We start from the raw sequence: 18,379 nt of genomic DNA on the forward strand, positions 1-18,379 counted from the left end.
TAATAGGTGGATGTCCTTATAATTATAGTGAATACTGAAGAACTCCTTCAAACATGTACTTTTGCACATGGACTATTAAAAGGTCTAAATGATCCTCTGCTGTAGCATTTAATTTAGTTAGTGAGTCTGCATAATGAGAAGAGATGAAATTTCATTCAAATAAACTTTTAGGAATTCTTCAACTTATAAACATAAAAGCCTTGCCTCTCTCTCTCTGTCTCTGTCTTTCTCTCTCTGTCTCTGTCTCCCTGTCTCTGTCTGTCTCTCTGTCTCTCTCATTCTCTGTCTCTGTCTCTGTCTCTCTCATTCTCTGTCTCTCATTCTCTGTCTCTCTCTCTCTCTCTTCTCTCTCCCTCTCTCTCTCTCTCTCTCTCTCTCTCTCATTCTCAAAAATACAGGGTTGGAGGAGAGAACAACTCCTTGGAGTGGTCGGTAGAGGGCAGGAGACTTGTTCCTCTGATGCCAAGATTCATCCCTCAGACGGCTTACACAATGACAGCCAATCAAATGGCTAATATGGCACATGCCCACAATGCAACACTCCCCGATCCAGAGGAAACAGCCAGAAAAGATGGTAATTTCTTTCTTTGGCAACCCAATAGGTGCTAGAGCAACATTTGCTCCAGGCTTTTGTCAAAAAATGTTTTTAATTATGTCTAGGTGAAGGGTTATGGTTGGTTGTATTGTTTAGTCCAGGATTGAAGTTAGGAATTTTTTAAGTGCAGGAAATCGACCGGGATCAATTGTTGATGGAAGATGTGTTGCACAATCTTTTTTTTAATATTGAAGACATGGTCTGAGGTATACAAGGATTATATAAACCATAAATATAATAAATTAGACTAAAGTCATATGCAAGGAGATGAAGGAAATTCTGGTTTTGGTCATGTCAAAAAGTTGTAGTTTCACTTTATAAAAAAAGATAGAAACAATGTCCAGTGAAAATATATAAGAAATTATATTTCACCCCAACAAATTTTTATAGAAGATTAAGTTTACAATCTTTATAAAATGTTTGTAACGACAGAATGTCTTATTTTAAGCCATGTTCTATCTATACCTAATAATTATCAACTATGTTATCTTAGGGACGTTGCGCTTCAAACATTTTTTGTTTATGTACTGTTCCTACTATGTATTATATCTCAATGTAACCCACTGAATTTTATTATCTGTAAAAAACTATTTTACATGGTGAATAAATAAAATAAACAAACAAACAAAAAAAACAAAGATATTCTCAGACGATGTGACTGCCATTGGAAAATTTTGAGATAGTAAAGGATACAATGAATGTAGTGGATTTTTATCTTTGTTCAGCATCTTCATGATAATTGAGCTACCATTCTCATGCTTTAACAATAATATTCCATTATGATATTATGTCACAATATACTTCCAACATACCTTAGAAGTTACTACCCAGATGTAGCCTTGGTGCCCTGATAAGGCTTTTGGGCATTTAATGAATTTCTTCCTTATGGTACCTGTGTCAAATGTGACCAATGTAGACTGTAATCTGGCCACAGAACGCAAGTGATGTGACTGGGATTTGAACCCTGTATCTTATGATATACATTGCAGGTACTTACATATGAATCCACTAGACCAAATCACTTTTACCTGTACCCTTACTCATTTCTTCTTCTCTCATTAACCAGGAGACGAGTCCAGAACATCATCAGACGGCTCCGGTGAGAGTAACTATATCGTGCTTCCCCCTGGGACCATCTTGCCAAAATGTAAGTCTCAACAGCAATGACTGTTCGTGTCAAATACAATGTTTGGGTTAAGGATTTATTTTAACAGATATTTGTCACAATGTCTTCTGAAGGATAGCTCAAACCTTTCTGAGCCACCAGGATTTTTGGACAATTACTATAAGTGGACTTTCAAGCGCTAGATCTTTAATAACTGAAGATGCTGTGTTTCTTTGTTAGATTAGGCATAACAAAATCTTTTACGTGAAATAAACTTCATGGTGAAATTACCTTTTCTATTTTAGGAAGAGTATTGGCCATTCTGAGTTCCAACACATCCAAAACTGAAATTCTGTTGCCAAACTTGCTGTCTAAGGCACAGAAAAGGTTCGAAAACTCTTTTTGATTATGCAGCATTTATGCTTAGAAAGATTTGGGGTATTGTATGTGTTTGTGTAATTCTCGCTACCCCAAATAGCGATTCTGCCGAGATCCGGGGAAAATCCTGAAAATGCGCATTGCATTATGGGATAGCTTTTCGACATTACAGCTTCCTGTGCAGGCGCTATATTACTAGGCGCGATAGCGCAAACGTAAAACGCCGTCGCCACATAACGTGTATGCACCGAATATGTCGTCTGCTCGGTCTTGTTTTTTTTCGCAAATATTTCAACGTTTATTTGAACATTTCATTCGTTGTTTTTTGCGTCTTTTGACATCAGTGACGATGGTTTTCTTTTGTGAGGCTGCACAGTGCTGGGCTCATGATTCCAAGCGTAAGAACCCTGAAAAATGGGGGTGGATGAAGGCCGTGACTTGGGTGAAATTTCCCAGTTCGTGATCACAACCCTCTCTTTCACGGTAGAGTTTAACGGCCTTTTGTGCTAAAGTCACTAATTCTGCCCGAAGCTTTCCATTGCATGGTATTCCTCTGTCCGTTAAGATTTTTTTAAGTTCCGAAACTGTTTTTTTTATCCATTTTGTGGTCGACGAGAAATACATGAACTGAGTGTTGTCTCTACACTGTTTACTGTATCGTCTGCTCGTGATTGTGACGCTGGTCGCTACATGCACAATTTTAAGACAATTGTTTTTTTTTTACTTTTAGATTAACAGAAAAAAAACATGAATAAAAATAAAATCTTTCCTGTAAACTATTTTTGCTTTTTATTGTATATTCAAATTGAATAAAAACAAACTAAATTTAATGCATATATTATAATCTGTACAAATTACACTGATTGGCATCGATTTTAGCGTGCGTGAAAACTCTGCACAGCGAACACAGGCGCTAGCGCCAGCGGGATGGTACTCTATACCGGAAGTTGTAGTGACGACCCGAGAGAGTGAAAATTACCTCGTCTCGCGAATTTCGAGATTTTCGTACCTATTTAGGGTAGCGAGAATTGATTTATCATGATGTATCAATCAGATATGATTATTTACGTCTGGGGACCGACTTTTAACGTCCATTTAAGTGCCTATCATATCAATTATTGTAGTACTATCGTTCAAGTTGTGTGATTCCTTATTTCTCCACCAGCTTCACTTGATCTGCAGCAGCTGGACGAGCAAGCCAAGCAGCGCCACCTATCATCCTCCTCAGCCTGTTCCTTCACCAGTAGCCCAGCCTCGTTTCTCAGTGCCTGACCTCAGGCAAGCTCTCCTCTCAGAGCTCATCGTCGTCGGAGGGTAGGTCAAAGGGCAGGTCGACGAGCGGCAGCAGTACGGCGCCCTCTACCATGAAGATCACCTTCACAAAAGTGGGAAGTGGTACCACCCCTACTACCAGCCAAGCTGCCCAGAAGGTGGGTTTTTGTCTTTCTCTTAGAAGGAAGCGGTGTTCTCAATGCAATTTTTGAATGGCCATCCGATAGGATGCAAATAGTCATGATACAATGCGGAAGCCATTGCTGCTGGATTAGGATGTATCTGTCTGGAAAATTGTGACATTTTGGGATGCTCCCCAATGGAGTGTAGAATGCAGTGTAAGTGCAGAATCATTATAAAATATCAGGATTAAATATTGGAAAAGCACTACACTCTTCCAGTATATAACTGATAGTCATGATACTGGGCTTTCCCTCATTTACTCTTTCACGAAAAGTGCAGCCGTTTCTCATTGGGTATTTGCTGTAGCTCCTACCCAAGGGACCTCCATATGACATCCTATCTGTGGGACTGAGTGTTGTCTACTGTAACCCAGCCTGCATCCATTAAACAATAACATGCAATGACTGACTTTAAATCCACTTTCCTTGATTCAACATGCAGACACTTTATTGACTGAACATTTGAGGAATGCAATTTTTCATTCTAATTTTTGCCTTAAACCTACAGCAGGTAATAATAATGTCCAGTGCTAATGCTGACCAGAGCCCACCTTCAGAGGTCCCATCCCGCTCTCAGGGCCTGCCTGCATCCACTAAGGTCACCATGGCAACCATGTCAGAAGGTCATCCGCCTTTTCAGATGAGCTATGAAGGTTGGTAAAAGACTTGAGATGATAAGCACGTTAAATCGGTTAACGTTCTATTCACTATGGATGAAAACCATGGACTTGTTATATTTCAACTTTATATGATACATGCACACAGTGTGTGACAAAAGTTGATGATGGCAGTCCTGTGTTTGTACTTATTGCCAACCAAAGCGTGGAAAGAGTTATATGCAGAGGACTGTAAAACCAAAAATGTATTTTTGAAACTGTTGTGGATTTAAATTTTATGCCGTGATACTAAATCACACCAAAAAAAAATACAATGTATATGCAATTAAGAAAGATTTTTGGTTTGGGCTGTCACTAACAATTTGCCAGAGTTTATTGTCACTGAAGTTTATTAATGTGATATACTTCATCATGAAGTAAATGTCACTGAAGTTTACTTTTAGAGTGTTTTAATCTTATTATGACTGCTGTATTGTAAAGTAATGTGGATGTAATCATTTTTATCTGAGTTTATAAATGTGATATACTTCATCATGAAGTATATGTCACTGAAGTTTACTCTGGAGTTGTTTAATCTTATTATTATTGCTGTAGTGTATTGTAATGCAGATGTAATAGTTTTTATCTGAGTTTAATATACATGTAATATATTAATTTGTTGATACCAGATCAGTTGACAGGTGTGGTCACACCCTACCCACCCGTATCCAAGCACCATCGTAAGGGCTCCAAGCACAAGAGCTCCAAACCCTTCACGATCATACAGCAAACCCCAGGTCCAGGCGTGAGCACCCTCACCAGTAGTGCCTTCAGCACACAGGTCACCGGTAGTGGGAGCGGTGCACCACCGATGGTGATGGGAGGAGGCAAGAGGGCTGGTATGGTACCACAGAAACCAGAACCAGGTTAGGATAGCAGTAGCCAATGAAAGATATTGATTTATCAATGAAAGTGATACTTGCAGTAGTATGAGTTTGTTTATGGTTAGGGATTTGATGCCAGTTATTACTACTTTACACACTTTCCCATTTTCAATTCTGTCAAATTACTCCAAGTTAGAATTTTAAGTGTACATGTATGTGATTACTCTATCCCCTTCATATATCTGGAGTAATCAAGCCTGTTTTGGTATTGATCTGGGAGCTTGTGACGCTATATTATTGTTTTTATTCTGTTCCTTTGTTATTCTAAAATGGAGTTGATGAAGAGTGTGTGTCATTCTAACAGCAAAGATAGTACCAAAATGTCAATATATGATTAGATGAAATCTAACATAAATGATATCCAGAGTTCCAGTTAGAGATGTCATTAATTTCTGTTTTGTCACATTAAACATTCTTTTTGACTTGCTCCGTTGTTATACAGGTATGAAACTAATCACACAGACTGTAGCTAGTAGCTCCGGTAGAATGTCTTCTAAGACCTACCAGGTATCAGCAAGCTCAGCAACACCATCCGTCCGAACAACCACCATAGGGGTTCAGGCACCAAGGAGCAGTGTTACTACAGGTACTGTATGCGGAAGTGGTCTAAACACATGCTCTTCTGTTCAAGGGAGCACTGTGCTCTTGTTGGATCAGGGAGGTGTTTCACAAAAACTAAGGTGGACTTTAAGTTGGACTTTAACTATGGCAGGCCGTTCATGCCACTGTTTGCTCTTACCATTTACTGGCATTGGTCTCTGAATGGAGGTATAAATCGTCACAAATCTACGGAATTTGATTTTTTTTTATAGTTGAAGGAAAAAATATCTATAGTTCGTAATTGAGAGACCAATAGTGAGAGCAACCAGTGGCATGAATGGCCTGTCATAGTTAAGTCCAACTTAAAGTCGATCTTAGTCTTTGTGAAACACCCCCCTGCTCTTAAAAAACTGTTTCTAATAGAAATGTGTATGTATCATTAATTTACCAGTTTAAAAAAATAAATAGACATTGAACCCTTTGAAAAAAAGTACCCAATTATCCTTTAAATATAGAACTGACCCTCACCTAGTGCAGACTGTGTCTTTAGTCGTCCTGCTTTGATGATGAAATAAAAATATCAAATTTTCCTACTTAATTCGTTCTATCAGGGTTTAGTATTATTCATTACCTACAAATTATCCCTAAAGACCATCAGATAGAAGATTCCCCCCCCCCCCCACAAAAAAAAAAAATAAATAAATAAATGAAAAATATAATAATAATAAATAAATAAATAAAAATATTTAAAAAATAAAATAAAAAAAGAAACAAAATGTATTGTTCATTGTAAACCGTCTCATGTACTACAGGGTCCCAGTCCACAAGCTTAGGTCTAGGAGCTAGGAATATCGTGACATCACCTGGTCCACGGATCGTGACGGTACCCAGTCAGATGGGAGGGCGCCCCCAGTGTAGCACTAGTAACGTCATCACGCTGTCGCCCATGTCTCTACAGAAGACAACAGGCAAGAATACAGCCACCGGTAAGAACGGGTGCCCTTTATCATGGCCCACATACTATACCTATACAGAAGTGTCAAAGTCAAGGGATTTAAAGAGAAGGTTGAGTTCTGGGAAGAGGTGAAAAATTAATTTGTGAGCGTTATCACTGTTATAAAGCAGGTGTAGAAGAACATCAGATAAAAAATGTTCCTTGAAAATCATTACTCTTCAAATGCCTTGATATTCTAAATATGGCATGTAACAGCATAAAAATTGGGACAGATTTTTATGCCACATGTTCATGTAGTCCCATATACATCTTTCTGTGTACAGTGCTTGTAACTTTACCAAGACTGGGCCAAATTTCTTATCATTTTGATGATACCCGTTAGAATGCGAATATTATTGTCATTGGTTCGCCTGTGTGCGCTTGTAAACAGGCAACTAGCTGTAATGCTCCATAGGGGAGTGGAGAATGTGCACTGTAATGTGTGGAATCGTAAATGGATTTAGCGAATGGGATAATGATACGTTGGTTGGTTAGTTGTAACTGGAATAGAATCAACTATCATCATCACATTATCATTATTATCATTATTAATATTATTATTATCTTCAGTATCATTATTATCATTATTAATATTATTATTATCTTCAGTATCATTATTATCATTATTAATATTATTATTATCTTCATTATCATTATTATTATTATTATTAATGTATCTGACCCTATAAATCATAAACCGAAGCTGAACACAAAACCCAATTACTACCCTCACCCTCACCCTACAGTATATATCTTTTACAAAATACAGCCTAGATGCTGGAATAAACTTCAAAGCACCAAACAAATTGGCCCTACACTTTTAGATGAAGACGATGATGATGATGGTGATGATTTTAGTGATGAGAATGGTAATGATATTGCTAAGAAAACTGGTATATTTCATTATATTTGACAGTTAATGTTTATAATTCTTGAACAATGGTTTAGTTTTGTCTAAACAAATCCCTTTCATTCTTCACAAAATGTCTTTGGAACATGTCTTATTTTGTCTCGCACCAGTTGTTGTCACCAAGCCCAATTCGATGATGCCTGGTAAAACCAACGTCATCGTCGTCCAGAAGTCCCAGATCAAGTCTAAGATGATCAGTTCACCCCGCTCAGCTGCACCCGGAATCATGGTAAAGAATCAGAAATGATGAATTAAACTGCTTTAAAAACATAAACTGTCTTTAAAACAAGCAGCAGCAAAATGAAACCATTTTACCTGTAAATTAAAAGCAAAAGGGGGATGATAAATGTAAGGCCCACTGCGGACTGAATTATCTTTGTCTTAAGTTTACATATTTGTTATGTGCATTATGGTATGGATATTATTTAGCCTCAGCTTGTGTGTGTGTGTGGGGGGGGGGGGGGAGGGAGGGGTTACAACACATCTTCAAGTTTTACATCTGATGTTAGTAGAAAAGTTATGCAGTTCATATGACTTGTGTATTGGGTTAGGGCTTTCCACTGGTGTCCACTGAAATATGATGGAAATTTGTCACAAAACACTCATGAATGCCCTTTCGTCCCACTCAAATGGGTGTATTTAGTTCTGTTGGAAAAATCCTGATTAGTGTTGGTTAGGATCAGGTATGAAACAAGAGGGTGGGTAAATGATGTATTTTATAAGAACTGCCATACTTATATACCTGTGAATTAACCTGTGAATATTGTAGATGTATTAACTGCCATACAAATCCGGATTGTTAGTATGCAAACAACACTCATGAATATATACTTTAATATAGACACATACCACATCAGTGCTGACACGCCCAAAGATCGCCATGACGATGACAGGTGGACTAGGGGGCAGCGGGTCACCCAACCCACCCAGCTCACCAGGAACCATGGGGATGCAATCCATCCGCTTCCCTTCCCCGCCCACCTCCGCTCACCAGAAGACCATCCGTGGCCCCTCCCCCGTCTCCATGGGAGCTGTAATGGGAGGAGTCACAGGACGTGGGCAGAGTGCTGGTCAGGGAGGGTTGGGGTCGATGGGCAAAAGCCAGGTAAGCCATGAGCTTTTACAGAAAACTAAGATATACATGTATTTCATGTTGGTTAAAAATGTGTTGATAGCCATAAGAAAGTGAATATATAAGGAGTAATTCATGTATTACTGGTGCTTTGCCTAGATTTGTATCTGAACTACATGTATATGCCTATGCAACCATTTACAATCTATGCGCATGTGCATTAATGATGAATTATTCTAATTTGGGTGGGTTATTATAAATACCAAGTTTCATTATGATAACAAAATTAGATACTTTTTCAGAATACCACCCTGTTATTTTAGAAACTTGATTCAAACAGTATATATTACAATTTCAATCCTTTTTCTGTGTCTCTATGACTCTCTCTGTCTCCCTCTCTTGTTACCTGTATGATATATTTCCAATAGGTTCAAACTCAAGTATTCATAAAATCAGTATTTTTTGAATAAATTCTTTTATATACGTTTTTATATTTTGAAAAAATTTATATTGCTTTGTACATTTAGCCATTTTTCTTTCCTCATTGTATTTCACCTTTTCTCCCCCACCAGGGTTTGCTACGGTCCAAGTCCCCCATTGCCCAAAGCATGGCCATGCTATCGGCTGACCTTGAGCTGCATACCAAGGCCAAAGGTCATAGGAGGTCATCGGCAGGTTCATTAGGTCAAGGGTCATCCAAGGTTGTGGTGGAAGAGGTTCCAAGTGGGGTTATGAGGAGTGCTAGTCTAGGTAAGTTGAGTGTGCAGTTGGACACATTTTTTTAGATAATTTGATATCAGCCATGAACTTGGAAACCTGATATATCTTGACTTAATTCAATCATTTTCACTTGTATTAGGAGCAACCTGAGACTACCTCCTCATAATTCATGTCAGGTAGTAAATCAGGGGGGGGGGGGATTAATGAAACAATGAGGTGTATTATTTATTCCCTATTATACAGCATTTCAAAATCTACTGCTGAAATTGTTGCATGATTGTTGCATGAAAAAGTTTCTTTTAGTTTTTTTTTAAAATCTCAGTGATTCATCCACGTTGTATGTAATGGAGCAAAGAATTGCCCATATACTTCGATATGACCTATATAACCCCTCTATCTCTAATGGTACATCCTGTTGACCTATCTTCAGGTCGCGACCCCTCCCTCATCTTCCAATCCTCTGTGGGGAAGCCCAACACAGAGTGGATCGATTACGACGGCTCCCCTCCATCCAGCCAATCAGCATCCTCGGCTATCAAGGCTCTGCTAGAAATCAGGGGCCAGCCGCTACCCCCCACCACAGCAGGTGAGCATAATAATAAAATTCCCTTTCAACTTTGGCAAGGTAAACCATCTAAAAAAAGCTGCCACAGCAAATTTGGAATATTGCGTGTATCTTTATAAGTAATAATTGTTCACTTCCATAGAAATTGTACGTAGGAGGGACCTATTTGGGGCTTCATGATTAAAAACTTACATACATGTGTATTTCAGAGCTTTCTACCTCCATATGATGTAGTAGTGATGCCCCGCAACATTCTTCAAATTGACCCTTAACTTGTATTTCTTCCTTCAGTGAAGCATGTTCCTTTCTCCGGCGTATCACCTGGACTCCCGCCCTCATCGACTCTCAAGCAATCAGCGGTCACTCGTCGCATTCCATCCTCATCCTCTGTATCCATCTCTGAACATCCCAAAGAGCCCTCCCAGAGCCCCACTGTGATAACCGTCGATCCCAAGCCTGCTGCATCAGCAAGCGAACGACTTGAATTCTCATCGGATCAACTCTCGAGTGTCGTCGACCAGTTCGAACAGTTCCTGGAGAGCGAGGCGCTAGGAGGGGGAACGCTAGGAAGAGGGAAGCGATTATCCGGAGGAGAGCCAGAGACAAAACCATCCGAGCCAAGCGACCAGAAGGAGAAGGAGGGGGAGGAGTCCTCAAAGATTGATCCGTTTGAGTTTGTTGAGGAGATTATCTCCAAGGATACAGAACCAATGGTGTCAGCCAAGCCAAAGCTCAGCTATGGGCAGGAGATCCCCAAAACACCAGTAATGGATAAGTCACAGGTCATAGGTCATAAGATCACACCTCAGGTTAGTGATTGTGTCAAACTTTTATTTTGTTCATTTTTATTTTATTTCTGTAATTTCGAGGCAAAGAGAATAGACTTGTAAGAAAAGGAAATAAGAAATATAGCCGGAAGGAAACTAATTCCTGTTTGAGAGATTCTCCTCGCTAGTGAGTGATTTACTTACATATAAACCATCTGGCGAGGATAATTATGAAGTAATGAAAATAATCTTCAAAATGGAAGACAAGCCAAGTTGTAGAAGTGCAGCACACTTTGCCACTTCTCACTGGTTTTGAAATTTTGCCCCCCCCCCCCAACGTCTATGCAAGGTATATCATTTTGTGAAGAAAAAGGGCTTTGAGTTTGTGTGTAGTAAGGTACATGTACAGAGTATTGTTTTGTTCATTGCAGGTCACCCCCGTAGTAGCTCAACCCACTCAGCCGACCGAGACCGCCTCTGTGACGAGTGTTGTCATGGAGTCGGCATCATCCTTTGACATCACTCAGATGAACCTGGAGGACCTCTCCTGCCAACGGATGAGAGAGGATGAGGACGATGAAGAGGAGGATGGCGATGACGACAAGAGAGGGGATGATCTCGGAAGCTCCGGTGAAATGATGTCATTCATGGGTAAGGGTAGATAGAACGTGATCACCAAGACTTTCAAGCAATTCTCTGCATGTATCATGTAGAGCTCAATGTTACCCATTTATACACATATATCCCAAAATGTAAATAATAATTTTCTTAATGACTGCAGTTTTCTTTATTCTTTTATAGGTTATATATACACTTCCCTTTCTGTAGTGAGATATGAATAAAGCCCATACCCACAGACCAATTCAGATGTGATATTATTCATATCATTTCAATATGTTTTGCAGATACCGGCAGTGGCGGATCCGGCTCAGAGGGCGTGATGGGAGCAGACGGAAAACTTCGGGTCAGCCGTCGAAAGCGGAAAGCGCCAACACCCATCGACGAAGAGACAGGTCCATCAAGCATGCCCAGCTGGGCGAGGGCAGCATGGAAGTAAATATAAATTGTTTTTCTGTTTATTCATTTTTTATTTATTCACCGGTAAGTTGGTTTATTTCATTACAAAACATTCGCGGCCCGAGAGCCGAATTGCATTTATTTTTACAAAGTATACATCAGTGACAAAGTAAATTACATGTAAAACATATGCATGGTAACATTATGGTAGATGCAATGCAGCAGGTGGCCAAATATCATTGATAGTTTTTATGCCTCCGCTACAAAGTAGCCGGAGGCATTATGTTTTCTGGTTGTCCGTCCGTCCGTACGTCCGTACGTCCGTACGTCCGTACGTCCGTCCGTCCGTACGTCCCGTTCTCGTGATCGCGTTATCTCAAGAACCAATTGATGGATTCTCTCCAAACTTGGATCATGTATGTATCTTACAGAGCCAATGAACTGATTAGATTTTGGGGTCACGAGATCGAAGGTCAAAGGTCACAGGGCTCATTATGTATTCAAAAATAGCTTGTGATCGCAATATCTCAAGAACCGATCAATGGATTCGTGCCAAACTTGGGTCATGTATGTATCTAACAGAGCCAATGAACTGATTAGATTTTGGGGTCACGAGGTCGGAGGTCAAAGGTCACAGGGCTCATTATGTATACAAAAATAGCTTGTGATCGCGTTATCTCAAGAACCGATCGATGGATTCCTGCCAAACTTGGGTCATGTATGTATCTAACAGAGCCAATGAACTGATTAGATATTGGGGTCACGAGGTCGAAGGTCAAAGGTCACAGGGCTCGTTATGTCTACAAAAATAGCTCGTGATCGTGTTATCTCAAGAACCGGTCAATGGATTCCTGCCAAACTTGGGTCATGTATGTATCTAACAGAGCCAATGAACTGATTAGATTTTGGGGTCACGAGGTCAAAGGTCACAGGGCTCATTATGTATGCACAAATAGCTTGTGATCGCATTATCATGAGAACCAATAGACAGATTACTATCAAACTCAAGACATGTATATATGTATCTTGCAGAGCCAATTAACTGATTAGATTTTAGGGTCATCAGGTCAAAGGTCATGGGGCTCAATAGACAGATTAGACAGATTACAGATTACCAATAGACAGATTACTATCAAACTCAAGACATGTATATATGTATCTTGCAGAGCCAATTAACTGATTAGATTTTAGGGTCATCAGGTCAAAGGTCATGGGGCTCATTATGTATGACTATAAAAAGTTTGTGAATGCATTATTATTAAAACCGACAGATGGATTACAATCAAACTTGAATTTTAAAAATTGCTTCCGTTTTGGTTTGTAAAGTTGCTCTATGGCGGAGGCATCATTTTTGACTGCGCGCAGTCAAAATTCCATCTAGTTTAATTATAATTTTAGAAGTTTCATGGTCTAGTGGATAAATCACCGGACTTTGGATCACATGGTATGTGGTTCTAGTCCCGCCAAAGTCTAAAATAATAAGTAATTTAATAAACCTTACTGAAAATAGTTGCTATCCACACAGAAATTGGTATATGGGACTACATACAAACATTTGGTATGAAAATTACAAAGTTATATGTACAAAGCAGCTCCCAAATAATTTTTCATCTTTACCCGAACTCAACCTGTGGAAAAGAAGACCTTCGGGGTACAGTTGTTTAGTTAATCTATTTCTTTTCCCGGTATCCATGTGACTCTTTTTCAAATGTACTCTTGTTTTGTATTCAATGATTTTCTTTGTTTTTGCAGAATTAATGATAATGATAATAATCAAACCTTTTCCTTAAACCTAAATGTTGATTATCCTATTACTACCCACAGCTTGTTACAGAGAGTGATGCGTTTCCGTGGCGCTAATCGACCCAAAGGAGGAATCAATGCAGCATCATGGTTCACAAGACCAGGTATTAAAGAGCCAAATATCTTTTTATTTGTATCCCTATTCAGAGAATACTCTCTATCTAATAAAATGTAAAATTGCTCATTATGAAGAAGAAAAAAAAGCTATAGACAAGCATTTTAGAAAGAACTTCTCGAGGAACAACATTACGATTTTAATATGTATTTGTATCTTATGTATATTTGGGGATAATGAGTATGGTAATACCAGTCACTCAAAGATTTTTATGTTTTTGAGGCACTTCATGATCATTTTGAAGTGCATTTTTTTAGGGCTTCAACATTACACCATATCACAGACACTGATAACACGTAGGGCCATGCATCTCAGATGTTAAACATTGTTAAACGATGCCTTTAAATTGCTGTGTTCTTCACCTAGTTGACCCAGCAGAGGCACCAGGATATCACAAGGTCATCAAGAAACCAATGGACTTTGGTACTATCAAGAGAAACCTAGAGGTGAGATATCTTTTTTTCTCTTTTCAATACATATAGCCGGAGGCCCTATGTTTTCTTGTTGTCCGTCTATACGTCCCGTTCTCATCATCGCATTATCTCAAGAACCGATTGAAAGATTACTGCCAAGCTTGGGTCATATACATGTATGTATCTTGCAGAGCCAATGAACTGATTTGATTTGGGGTTAAGAGGTCAACGTTCATGGGTCTCATTACGTATGCAAAAATAGCTTGTTAAAGCAAAACTGACAGATGGATTACTATCAAACTCAAGATATGTATTTATCTTGTAGAGCTAATGAACGGGTAAGATTTTAGGGTCATAAGGTCAAAGTTCAAAGGGACATACATGTATATGAAAAAATAGATTGTAATTATGATATTCTGAGAACATGTCAATGGATTACAATCAAACTTGAATTTGAAAAATTGCTTCTGTTTTGGTTTTTAAATTGCTCTATAGCGGAGGCATCATTTTTGACTGCGTGCAATCAAACATACGTCTAGTTTCTTTCAAGTATCCCGAGCATTTCGAAATTTGCGCAATTCAGATCTACGATAGGGGTGTCAAATTACAATTAATGATAGCATGTCAAACAAATTGTGCATTCTCTCCACTCGCTAGAGTCAACCTTAGCCAAGGTCTTAGGGGGAGGGGAGGGGGGATGGGGGTTCATAATGGCCTACTCCTAACCTTAAACCCAATGGCAACCAAAGCCCTCACTCTATACCTTTGACAAAACGAAGCCTCTAGTCTAGACTGAAGCAAGCTTTGGATTCCTCTAACCTTATCATTTTTATTTCTTATCTTCCGGATATGTTCCTGAAATACTTGTGACTATTTCAGGCTGCTACGTACCAGGACTTTGCTGAATTCCACCATAACATGATGCTTGTGCGGGGTAACTGTCTGCAGTACAACCCTCCTGGACATGCAGCGAGAAGAGACTGTGAAGAAGTCTTTCAATTCTACTCCTCAGAGTACTCCAAGACACTCGACAGATGGCAAAAGGTATATCTAGAAATAACCTTTTCAAACTTCTTTTTTTCTTCATTTCCCATTTTTATTTTGAAGCCCACTGCACTACCTATAGCTACTTGCACCCTCTATCTAGCGAACAATGCCTAATCAGTGCCTGTTGGTCCCCCATGATGCCCTTTTTCTTATGTTTATCGAGAGCTGATTTGATGAGATAACCACTTGTCAGTGAACTTGCAGGGAGGTCTAATCCCCCTGGCTAAACTAGTGCAGACGGGCTTTAATGCAAGTTCAATTCTGAAAGTGTTTCTCCCCACTCAGTTTGTTTTTCTTGAATGTTGTTGCTAGTTGCACCCTTGTGCTTTTAAAACATAATATCTGAAATAAGCTCGAGTTGAACAATTTCTTAATGGTGCTTGGTTTCCAGTGTGAAGAAGGACCTTTTCTTGCATACCTTTCTGGTGAACAATGCTTAGGCTACATGTAAAGGCACATTTCAAACTTGTAATGTACAGTCATTACTAATATTATTACATGAAACAAGCACATGAATGGTCTCATTTTTCAAAGACAGTCTAAGCTCCTTTGAGTTTCAATCATCATTTGTTTTGGGGAGGGGGTTAAAAATATTGTTGCTTTTATCGTTGCTTTTATATTGATCAGTTCTTCCTTATTTTTTGTCTTGTAGCAAATGCTCTCAATGCCAAAGTCTCCCAAGAGAATACGAACAGATCCATCAGTGCTGCAACCGGGGCTGCAACCAGGGCTGCAACCTCCAACTCAGCAGTAGATTCTTTATTCATTAGAAATAAGTTCTACGATATATCCACAAAGTATTCACCTGTAAGTGGCCAAGTCCAGACAACTAACTGAGATGTATGTAGTGCAGACTGAAGCTAGCTGCCAGTTGCCAAAGGTTGCCATTTTAACAATCAGTCTGTTGTAACTAGAGGTCTCAGGGGTAGAGCAGAGGTCTTTTACTTATCACTGGTAGGTCCCAGGTTCAGAACCAAGTCAATGCGCTAGTGCCCTTTGGTAAGGCATTAATCCTCATTACCAAGTCCCTCAGAGAGGACATAAAGCACTTGGGGCCCCTGGTGATTTTACTCAAACTTACAAGCATAATGTTGTACACATGCTGTTTTAGCAGTTTGGTAAAAAAAAAAAGATCTCAATCAAATGTCAGACAACTGGTGTGCACCTCCCTCTATGTTCTTGTTATTGGGTGTTCGTTTTGATCCCAAACTGCCAAATAGATGTCTCAATTCTAGTGATATAAACCATTGTGATTAATCATCAGCAAGCTTATTGAATTTTCTGTGCTTCTTTCTCTCTTATGTAATGAAATTAAAGCAAATTATAATAAGAATTGCAGAGCAGTTTTGTTTGACGTGGATGACTCAAGACATGGTGCTATGTCATATTATGTGTATGGGATCTTTAAGTTTACAAACAACGGGTTAAAACAACAACTTTGTTTCAGTTGTTTGCATGAATACGTTTACAAATTCAAAATCATATTATGCTTCTTCACCAGAATGTAATGAGGAATTTGAAAAATTACCTTTTTAGAAGTAAGTGAACCTGGAAGGTTGGAATCGTGGTTGAATATATTGATTGCTGCTGTCAGGTAAAGCTTGGGCATGATTTTTGAGGAATGCATCGAGTAAACACTCTCAAAATATTTGCAGAAATGCTGGGATAATTCTTAGCATTCTAGTGGGAATTTTTGTTATATGCAAATGAATGGCAACTGGCAAATGGCAATTTCCTTCGTGTTTTAACTTAAAGGTATAGACCAGTTTTAGAAATGGCCCCCTCTCAAAAAATGAAATGGAAGCTCTTATTACCAATCATGTGAAAGAATATGTTTTGACTAATACGTGATGATACAAATTTTGCAGGGAAATCGCCTACTAATTGATATATTTGGTAAATTATTATATCTATCCGGACTGGATAGATATTGCGTAGTCCCATATACATCTTTCTATGTACAGTGCTTACAACTTTACCAAGACTGGGCCAAATTTCTTATCATTTTGATGATTCCAGAACCTTGCAGTACACACCAATACTTATATGCTAGATGATCAACCTTTTCTGATCGATTCCACAACGTTTCTTTCACAATGCAATCGCATGACCAGAACTGGTCTATACCTTTAAACTTTGTGTTATGACATATACAAAATGAAGCATATTTCATTATGTTTTGTTTAAAGCCATGGTTTACCGCCGCATGTCAGATCAGGTTTTCATTTGGTACATTTGCGAATAAGTCCAATGTTGTCCAAACAAAATGTAACCGATGTCTGATACTCAATGCCCTATTGATGACATACTGTACCTTTGACGGATATGATCTGCTCTCAAAAGTGTCATAAGGTTCATGTTGTCCATGCTAAAAGCAATTGAAATTCATGCTTTTTGCATCGTGACTATGAACCCTTATTACTCCTACCACAATCATAAAATGTACCTAACCTCGAAAGTCGTCATGTGAATACCTCTTCGTGCTAATGATTATGATTAGAAATTTAAGTATGGTTATGAATTATTTTTGAAAAATGTGGCAAGTTTATGTCTTTAAATGGTAAAAATATTATTGTTTTTGTATTATGTACGAACAGTATTTCTAAATAACTCTTGTCGAGCCAATGATGTATTCGTAGATCATGTGAGCGAAAAGGGATTTAAATAATCTCATATTCACTTGTTAATATGTATCATATTGTAAATATATGTCAATTAATGTTTATACAATCACAGCTGTTTGAAAAAAGTTTGAATTTCTTTCCATTCTTTACTACATGTATCACCCTCATGTTGGCCCCTCCTTTAACATATCTATTGCACATATATTTTGGTGAGACCAGGGACCTGTTTCACAAAGCATTTTTTCAATGTCGTCTGACAAAAAAATCAGTGACAAATCTGTTGATAACCAATCAGGAGCAAGGATTTCACTAGCTTATAACATAAATTGTCATTTGTCACTGACCCAGTTAATCAAGTCCTTTTGTTTACGTGCAATTGTCCAAAGAAGTGGTAGATGGTGTTAACCAGTATTTGCCATGCTACAGCCCCTTTAAGCCTGGCTCTAGAAACTCTATCATACATTGTAATCCTCACTCTTACATTCTGGCCTGAGTTCTACTCAAAATTTAAATCTTATCGCTGGGATTATGCATTTGTGTTTGATCAGTTGTAAATTGGATATAGCGCTATAAAAGAAAACATTTATCATTATTATTAGTCTGTGGTCTAATTTTTCCCTTGATTTTATTAACTCCTTGATTTTAGACGCGGGGTCAAGTTTCACTCGATTTGTAGAATATGGACCTTTGTGTTTATATGTAGGACCAAAGGTGCATTGG

At 38.6% G+C, this 18,379-nt stretch overlaps 1 protein-coding gene across 1 annotated transcript; it reads left to right on the top strand.

The window, feature by feature from the left end:
* Positions 1-492: 492 nt before the first annotated feature.
* On the top strand, positions 493-16,871 carry LOC586785 (mucin-5AC). The gene is made up of 19 exons (XM_030981471.1): positions 493-574; positions 1,662-1,742; positions 3,244-3,275; positions 3,326-3,508; positions 4,041-4,185; positions 4,818-5,054; positions 5,515-5,658; positions 6,425-6,598; positions 7,627-7,745; positions 8,358-8,621; positions 9,161-9,338; positions 9,739-9,894; positions 10,165-10,682; positions 11,072-11,291; positions 11,546-11,693; positions 13,482-13,564; positions 13,942-14,021; positions 14,868-15,032; positions 15,688-16,871. Exons 1-19 carry the CDS (start codon positions 493-495, stop codon positions 15,787-15,789), a joined length of 3,111 nt encoding a protein of 1,036 aa, XP_030837331.1. The 3' UTR covers positions 15,790-16,871.
* The last annotated feature ends 1,508 nt before the right edge of the window (positions 16,872-18,379 follow it).

Source organism: Strongylocentrotus purpuratus, unplaced genomic scaffold (assembly GCF_000002235.5).
Source record: "Strongylocentrotus purpuratus isolate Spur 01 unplaced genomic scaffold, Spur_5.0 spur5_scaffold_12, whole genome shotgun sequence".
Classification (NCBI taxonomy): Eukaryota; Metazoa; Echinodermata; class Echinoidea; order Camarodonta; family Strongylocentrotidae; genus Strongylocentrotus; species Strongylocentrotus purpuratus.